We start from the raw sequence: 8,261 nt of genomic DNA on the forward strand, positions 1-8,261 counted from the left end.
CCCTGGCTTTTCTTTCTTCTAATGTACTTTATTTTATGTGCACGGAGGTATCAGATGCCCTAGAACTGCAGTTACAGACAGTTGTGAGCTGTCATGTGGATGCTCGGAGTTGAACTCAGGTCTTCTGGGAGAACAGCAAGTGTTCTCAACCACTGAGCCATCTCTCCGGGCCTGATGCCTGCCTTTTCTATATGCTGGTATTTCTAGAGTTACGTATAGCTAGGGCAGGAGGCATGGTGTCTGCAATCTCGGGGAAGTGTCTTGGGGTGATCTTATGACAGCTTTGTGACCTCCTCCTCCCTCCCAAAGGGAATGTTAACAGTCCCCTTCTCCAGGAAGATTGCCATGACATCAGGCCAAGGTCACAGGTCACAGGTCACCGCAGCTGCTCTGCTGCACGATGGCTGGCAATGGTCATCAGGACTCACAGAAGGGATGGTGAGGTTGCTCACCTGGTAAAGAGGTTTGCTGAGTCAGAGACCCTGGCTCCACCTCAGATACTGGTGTTGCCCTCTGGCTTCTGCATGCATTCTCTAAATTCTGCTTTATATTAGCGTGTGTGTGTGTGTGTGTGTGTGTGTGGTGTGTATCTGTGTGTGTGGTGTGTGTGGAGTGGGTGTGGAGTGTATGGTGTGGTGTGGGTGGTGTGTGTGTGGTGTATGTATGCTGTGTGTGGTGTGTGTGTGTGCTATGTATGTGGTATGTGTCTGTGTGTGTGTGGTGCGTGTGGTGTGTGTATGCATGTGTGCCTGTGTGTGTGGTGTGTATCTGTGTGTGTGGTGTGTGTGGTGTGTGTGGTGTGTGTATGTGTGTGTGTGGTGCATGTGGTGTGTGTGGTGTGTGTATGCATGTGTGTCTGTGTGTGTGGTGTGTATCTGTGTGTGTGGTGTGTGTGTAGTGGGTGTGGAGTGTATGGTGTGGTGTGGGTGGTGTGTGTATGTGTGGTGGGTGTGGTGTGTGTGTGTGTGTGTGTGCACATGGAAGTCAGAGGACAACTTACATGAGTTAATTCTTTCTACCTTGTGGATTCTAGGGATTAGGCTTTGCAAGCACCTTTAGTACTGAGCCATTTCACTGGTCCAGTAATAAGTTTTTTGTTTTTTCAAGACAGGGTTTCTCTGTGTAGCTTTGGAGCCTGTCCTGGAACTTGCTCTGTAGACCAGGCTGGCCTCAGACTCACAGAGATCCACCTGCCTCTGCCTCCAGAGTGCTGGGATTAAAGATGAGGCCACCACCACTTGGCCAGTAATAATTTTTTAAAAGAGTCAAAGAAATACCTTACACTGCAATGCCATACTTTGTCTCAAACAAACAAAATAAGCAGAGAGTAGTGGTGGAGATACATGGTTCCATCCCTCAGGAAACTGAGGCAGGAAGACTACTCTGCCTGCTCAAGCTACCTAGTATGTTCAAGACACACCTGGTTTTGTTGTTGTTGTTGTTTTGGGACAGGGTTTCTCTGTATAACACCCCTGGCTGTCCTGGAACTCACTCTGTAAACCAGGCTGGCCTCAAACTCACTGAGATCCACCTGCCTTGGCCTCCCAAGTTCTGGGATTAAAGGAATGTGCCACCACTGCCCGGCCACGCCTGGTGATTTTAAGACAAGCCCGGGAGGTAGTTCACATAATGAAATGAACGGGTTCCTAGGGGCTCACAGAGACTGAAGCAGCCTGCGTGGGTCTGCACCAGGCCCTCTGCGTGCGTGCGATGGTGGTTACCTCTGTGTTTTTGTGGGACTCCCGACAGCGGGGTTGGGGGCGTCTCTGACTCTTGGGACCCTTTTCCTCCTACTGGGTTGCCTTGTCCAGCCTTGATCTGAGGGTCCGCGCCCAGGCTTATTGTATGCTGTTGTGCGGTGTCCCTGGGAGGCCTGCTGTTTTCTGGGGTGTCAGGGGCTGGAAGAAATGGAGAGAGGGCAGACTACAATCGGAATGTAGTGAAAACAAAGAGAAAAGGAGAGGAAACAATCCCACATAAAAGACTTCTTCATAGTCACCACAGTCATCATATGACCACACAGAGGGATTCAACACACCCAAACCAAGCGGCGAGTGGCACACCTCGAGCTCCTGAGGCCTCCTCTGCTGCTGGGTTAGTCCTCAAGGAAACAGCAGGCTTAGGATAGAAGGGGGCCCCCACTTGTCCTCTCAGCCAGACTGGTTCCACCAGAGCTATGGATGGCACAACCTGTCTTGCTTGTGAAACCCATGTTGAGCAACTGGGCTCAGATGTAGATGCCTGAATTCTGGGGAGAGATGAGTTGGACCGCGTGACTCTGGTGTCCCGGGGGAAGCAGGGGGCTAGGTGCCAAGCGTACTCTCAGGGAGGGGGGAGGAAGGGACTGGGACCCCAGACATCCAGGTTCTGCAAATGCAGGGCCACAACCCCCACCGGGTTTTGCTATTGGAGAGAGAGTTGCTCCAGTCCTGGTGAATAAAATACACAAAGCCCAATGCAATCCGAATTGCCAATAAATAATTGGTTTTAGTGTAAGTATATTCCCATGTATATATGATGTTGGCAATATATTCACCGTTTCTCTGAAGTTCTAAGTGAAGTCAAGTGTAGTGGTGCACACACATAATTCCAGGTCTCATGCTGGGGCAGGAAAACCATGAGTTCAAGGCCAGCCTAGGCTTCATTCTGAGATGCTATCTGAAAACACAACTGTACCTTTGGGAGCCAGTAAGATGGCTCAGCAGGTGAAGGCACTTGCTGCCAAAACCCAACAGTCTGAGTCCAACCCCAGAGAACCAACTCCCACCAGTGGCCCGCCGACCCCAAGTCACACATTACTGCGTGCACACATACAATCTTTGAAAAAGGGAGCTAGAGAGACGACTCAGTGGTTAGGAGCACTGGCTGCTCTTTCATAGGACCCAGATACAATCCCCAACACCCATATGGTGGCTCACAGCTCACATCTGCAATTCTAGCTCCAAGGAAGAATCTAGCACCCTTTTCTGGCCTCCATGGGTACCAGGCAGGCTCATAGTATGCAGACATACATATAGGAAAAAATATCTGTACACACTCGCACACACCCAAACAAATAAATAAAATAACAAAAGCTGGGTGTTGGTGGCACACACCTTTAATCCCAGCACTTGAGAGGCAGAGGCAGGTGGATCTCTGTGAGTTCGAGGACAGCCAGGACTACACAGAGAAATCCTGTCTCAAAAAAAAGAAAGAAATGAAAGAAGGAAGGAAGAAAGCAAGCAAGGAAGGAAGGAAGGAAATGGAGCCACCACTTAAGGGGACAAAGGTCAAGCACCTGGCAGTTAGGTCATGTGCTGTCCCCGGCCCCCCGGACCTCGTCTCTTCCTACTTCTGGGTGTCTTCCCTCTCCCCTTCCCATGTCAAGCCACCTCACAACTTCCCCAGTCCCAGTCCCCTCCTCTGCATGAGTGGCTGTATCTAACTGGGGGCCCCCAGGCTATGTCAGTAAACTTAAGGACAACTCAGGTTGTCACCTAGGCAGCCTGGGGCCCTCAATTCTGACCGGTCCCGAGCCACGTGGGGTCCATTTTCTGTAGTATGGGGAAGTATGGCTGCCTTAGAGATGGGTGGCGTAGGGAGAAGACCCCTGAGAGGAGACAGAGACCCCAGGCTGAGGTCTGATAGGAGAGAGACCAAGAAATAGGGACACAAAAATGCGCAAGTCAAAACGGACTCGCAAAGATGAGGAAAGGTAGGAAGGGCTGTGACGGCTGTGCTTGCAATCCAAGAACCCAGGAGGCCGAGGCAGGAGGATCACCATAAATTGAAGCTGGCCTAGCTACATGCAGAGTAAAACCCTGCCTCAAATAAAGAAATAATTTAAAAAAAAAAAAAAAAAAAAAAAAAAAAGGAAGGAAGCTGTGGACATGGCTCACTTGACGGACTGCTTGCCTAACATGGGCCAGGCCTGGGTTTGATCCCCAGCACCAGATCTCAGTAGTTGGAGGTGGAGGCCAGATGTCCAGGGCCATCTCAGCTACACAGTGAGCCGGAGAGCAGCCTGGGCTACATGCGAGCCTGTCTCAACAACCTAAGAGGGAAGTGAGGAGAAAAGGAGGGAGAAGAAGGGCAGGGCTGAGTTAGTCCAAGACACAGAAGATACAGAGATGAGGAGTCAGGCCCTCAAAAACGAAGCGAGACACGTCAGCCGAGTTTGTAGGCTCCACACCAAGAGACAGGCAGGCACCGCAGAACGGAGCTCCGTGCCATGGGTCTGGGGACAAATCGAGCCAGCCATCTGGGTGGCGCCAGGAGACAAAGGTCCAGGCTCATGTGGAGAAAGCTCTGATGGCGGGCTGGCTGGCGGGATCACAGGCCAGCGGGTGGCCCATTGCTGTCACCTCATAGCCATACACCGTGGCGTGGTGACACAACCTTCTCTAGAGGTGACACCCCAATTTGCTGGTGCCTCCTATATTTTGGGGGTGACACCCATGCTAGGAACCCCACCCAACTCTAATGCCGCTTCCCACTGAGTCACCCACAACCCTGCCAGGCCTGTTGGGGGAAAACTTTGGTGACTCAAGTAGCCAATACCCTTCACCCCTGAAGCCCAGTACACTGGAAACTTGGATGTAGCTCTCTAGGAACACACAGCCTCAATGAGGGACACCGGGGTCTGGACCCTCCTTTAGATTAAGACACTCGGGCCCAGCCCTCCTCCCTCAAACCCACAGGTTCCAACCCCAGCCCTCCTCCACAGATCCAGGGGTCCAGGCCTTCTCCCTCAGCTCAGCGGTCCAGACTCCTCCCTCAGACCCGTGTTGCAGACCCCAACCTCCTCCCCTAGGCTCAGATCTCAGCCCTCCTCCTTCAGACCCAAGGAGTCAGAGCCCCAGCCTGCCTCCCTCAGACTCACATTCCAGACCACCCACCCCCTCAGGCTGGAAGCAGGGCCAGGCACACCCTCGCTCTTCTTGTCCGGCTCCAGCCTCCTCCCTTCCAGTTCGAAGTGGAGACTAGGTGTGCTTATTATTTACTTTGGTCCCCGTATGAATCACTCCCCAAAATACAGCATCCCCCCCCCCGCCATGTTTCCGTGAACAGAAAGAACAGTGTCCCTCCTTCCCCCTCAGCATGGCGTGATCACCTGGCATGGAAGGGACCGAGGGAAAGCGGCCTGCACCCGCCTCCCTGTCCCCTCACCCTTTCCCTGCCTGCCTTTGGCCCCTGTGACCCCAGCGTCCTCCTCATCTCCATCCTCCCCTCTGCTCCTCGAATATCCTCCACCCCGCCCCCACTCTGGCTTCCACCTCTGCCCCCAGGTCTTCAGTCCTGAGCGATGAGACAGGGGGAAATGGGGTGTGGGGAATGGAAAATCCATGCGGAAGGGAAGAGGGTCGGGCAGACCGGCCGGCCGGGCTCCCTAGACATCTGTCAGAGCCCCGCCCTGGGCTGTGTGGCCTGGCCCATATAAGCAGCTCCCCGCCTGGCACTGAGAACTTAGTGTCCCCAGCCGCTGTCCCAGCTCCGTCTCCACCTCCTCACGTGGGTCTGCAGGTAGGTGCACCTTCTCCTCCCAAAGCCTCGGCTCCCAGGCAGGGCCGCTTGGCTCTGTCCTCCTCCACCTCCCTGGTGCTCTGCTTCTGCTCCTCTCTTGTCTCTGTCTGCCGGTAACTAGGAACCTGGCTCTCACCTGATGCCCCGTCCGCCCCCATTCCCCCCCCCCCCCGCCCCGGTCTCCAGGGGCCAGCACCCAATCTCCTAGCCTGTTCGGATCGGTCCAGCCGACACAGTACATGACTCTCCACCTTTCTCCTGCAGTCCTCTATGAGACTGGCTTGCAGAGGCAACCAAGCCCTTGCCCCGTGTGGGTGCCACTAACAGGGCCTCTGTGGGCACCTGGCTCAGAGTGCTTTCCCACCTTGTACCTGCCACACCTGTCCCCTGTCTCTCTCCAACTCTGCCTCTGCTCCAAGAAGGGTCCTTTGGGGTCTGTCGGGCAGCTGTTAAAAAGATGGGCGAGTTGTTCGCCCTACCCTGTCCATCCCAGCCAACAGGCTAACACAGCCTCTTTCTCTTCAGCTCTCTCCCCCCGAGAGTCCGGCTCCCCCAGTGCCCCAGTCCCTTGCCCTCCCTTGCCCCGTATCCAGCATCCCTTGGACAGACCCTGTTGCCGTAGCCATCCCCTGCAGCCGTACACACAGCAGCCACCTCCTCAGGGCCAGCGAGATGCAGTTTGAGATGCACGACAACGTGAAAGGCAAAGGTGGGGACCACAGGACGGACTGACAACCTTCGGGGTGCCAGGGAGCTGGCTGCCTCCTTCCCCTGGGAACCCTGGCTTCGAAGATAAATGGCGCCCGCTTCTGCCCCAGAGTTCCCGAAATGCTGGAGCCCAGTCGTGGAGGAGGAGGAGGAGGTGGCGGCAAGTCCAGGCTCTGCCCAGCTGTGGTGCCCACTTTTCCTCCCAACCTCGGCTCAACCAGATGTACAGTTGGCAACAGCAACAGGGACAGACTAGGGGTGTTGATGACCAAATGTGACAGATGGGAACGGGAGGGAGCAGTGATGTTTCCTCAGGTGGGCGGCCAGGTGGCCTGCCCAGACTGCCCGGCAGAGGGAAGGGTGGCAGGGCGCCGTGACCCCAAAGGCCCTGCGGGGATGCCTGTTGACACTCTTCTCCTACGTCCACAGCCATGTCTTATCCCGTGACCAGCCAGCCCCAGTGCGCCAATACCTGCTACCAGACACAGCTCAGCGATTGGCACACGGGCCTCACCGACTGCTGCAACGACATGCCCGTCTGTGAGTGCCCAGGGAAGGTGGGACGGGACGGAAGCTCACCCCCAAACTCCCCCCCACCCTTTCTACACCTTTCACCTCCTGCTTTGTGGGGCTTCTGCAATCCTGACTCTGCCTGGGATGTCACCATGCAGCCCCCAGCCTCCTTCCTCATGGTGACCCCACACCTCTCCAGCCGTTAGTCCTCCCCATTCCGGGACTCTGATTACTTCGGGTCTTCGTTTCCTTCTCTACCCGTGTCCTCCGGGGACCCTTATCCCCTCCGTGCCTGTGCCCTCCCCGGGGGCAAGCGCAGCAGCCCGGGACCCTGACCGTCCTGCCCTGTCCAGGTCTGTGCGGCACCTTCGCCCCCCTGTGCCTCGCCTGCCGCATCTCTGATGACTTCGGGGAATGCTGCTGTGCGCCCTACCTGCCCGGAGGCCTGCACTCTCTGCGCACGGGCATGCGCGAGCGCTACCACATCCAGGTGAGCTCCGACCCAGGACCACAGAGACGGAGGACTGGGGACCCGCCACCTGGGACCCCAGAGCAAGGCTCCTGACCTCTGCCGATTTCTCTCTTTCCCACCCTCCAGGGCTCCGTCGGGCACGACTGGGCTACCCTCACCTTTTGCCTGCCCTGCGCCCTCTGTCAGATGGCGCGGGAACTGAAAATCCGCGAGTAAGGACGTCCTCTCCCCAGTCCCTGGTCACGCCTGGCCTGGGGGGGCGGGGGTTGTCGCGCTCCTTGGAAAGCCTGTCCCACTACCCCTGTGTCACGCCAAAAAATACACCCACAATAAAAACCGGAAAACCAACCCCGCCTACATGCTTTTTATTGTCGCTAGGGAAGGAATCTGGGTGCAGTGGGAGGTTTGAGTGAGGTGGGATGCATGAAAGATTCTAGGTGTACCAGACATGACTGACGGACGATGACTCTGCCCGTCTCCCAGTAGGCGTCTCACAGCGTGAAACCATTAGCCCTGAAGCTGCAGATGGCCTATCTGACCCTCTGCCCACAACCTGAAAATAAGCAAAACAAGCAAGCCATCTTCAGGTAGGTAGGAGCCTGATGAGGCAGGAAGTTTAAGAGCCTGGGCTGCCTGTGATGCACCGGTATGAGGCCAGCCTGGGCCACATACTGAGACCCTGCCTCAAGTAAAATAGCTTATTCTTCAAACAATGCTGTCCCCTGTTTAGGATCTATAGACTTTTTAAAAATATTTTTGGTCCAGGTGGTGATGGCACACACCTTTAGTCCCAGAAGCAGGCTGATCACTGAATTCAAGGCCAGCCTGGTCTACAGAGAGAGTTCCAGCTGAACAACCAGAGCTACACAGAGAAACACTGTCTGGAAAAAAAAAATGTGTGTGTGTGTGTGTGTGTGTTGAACCTGCACGTAGGAGAGGACGTTGAGTCCCTGTAACCTATTCTCCCATCAGACTCCAAACAAAATGGGCCTGGGGGAAAAGTGGCCCCCTCCACAGGGAAGTCCTGACAAGACAGCCTATCATACTGAAGTTCATCGCCACCTCC

General features: G+C 55.2%; 1 protein-coding gene across 2 annotated transcripts; it reads left to right on the plus strand.

Moving 5' to 3' along the window:
* The first annotated feature begins 5,478 nt into the window (after positions 1-5,478).
* Positions 5,479-7,543, plus strand: Cnfn (cornifelin). Of its 2 annotated transcripts, none has more exons than XM_051207522.1 (4): positions 5,479-5,502; positions 6,640-6,750; positions 7,077-7,213; positions 7,322-7,543. In XM_051207522.1, the coding sequence occupies exons 2-4, from the start codon at positions 6,642-6,644 to the stop codon at positions 7,409-7,411; spliced, it is 336 nt and encodes a 111-aa protein (XP_051063479.1). In that variant the 5' UTR covers positions 5,479-5,502; positions 6,640-6,641; the 3' UTR covers positions 7,412-7,543. The 2 variants fall into 2 exon arrangements, with proteins under 2 accessions (XP_051063479.1, XP_051063478.1); XM_051207521.1 differs by lacking the exon at positions 5,479-5,502 and adding an exon at positions 6,125-6,211.
* Positions 7,544-8,261: the final 718 nt, after the last annotated feature.

This window comes from Phodopus roborovskii, unplaced genomic scaffold (assembly GCF_943737965.1).
Source record: "Phodopus roborovskii unplaced genomic scaffold, PHOROB, whole genome shotgun sequence".
NCBI lineage: Eukaryota > Metazoa > Chordata > Mammalia > Rodentia > Cricetidae > Phodopus > Phodopus roborovskii.

What these genes read in the sequence shown, in the direction of transcription:
- Cnfn (XM_051207521.1), top strand. Translation starts at nt 6,175, where the DNA reads ATGCAGTTTGAGATGCACGACAACGTGAAAGGCAAAG. An exon ending in CGACAACGTGAAAGGCAAAG is followed by an intron (nt 6,212 to 6,639) that starts GTGGGGACCACA and finishes CTACGTCCACAG; the next exon opens with CCATGTCTTATCCCGTGACC. An exon ending in CTGCAACGACATGCCCGTCT is followed by an intron (nt 6,751 to 7,076) that starts GTGAGTGCCCAG and finishes TGCCCTGTCCAG; the next exon opens with GTCTGTGCGGCACCTTCGCC.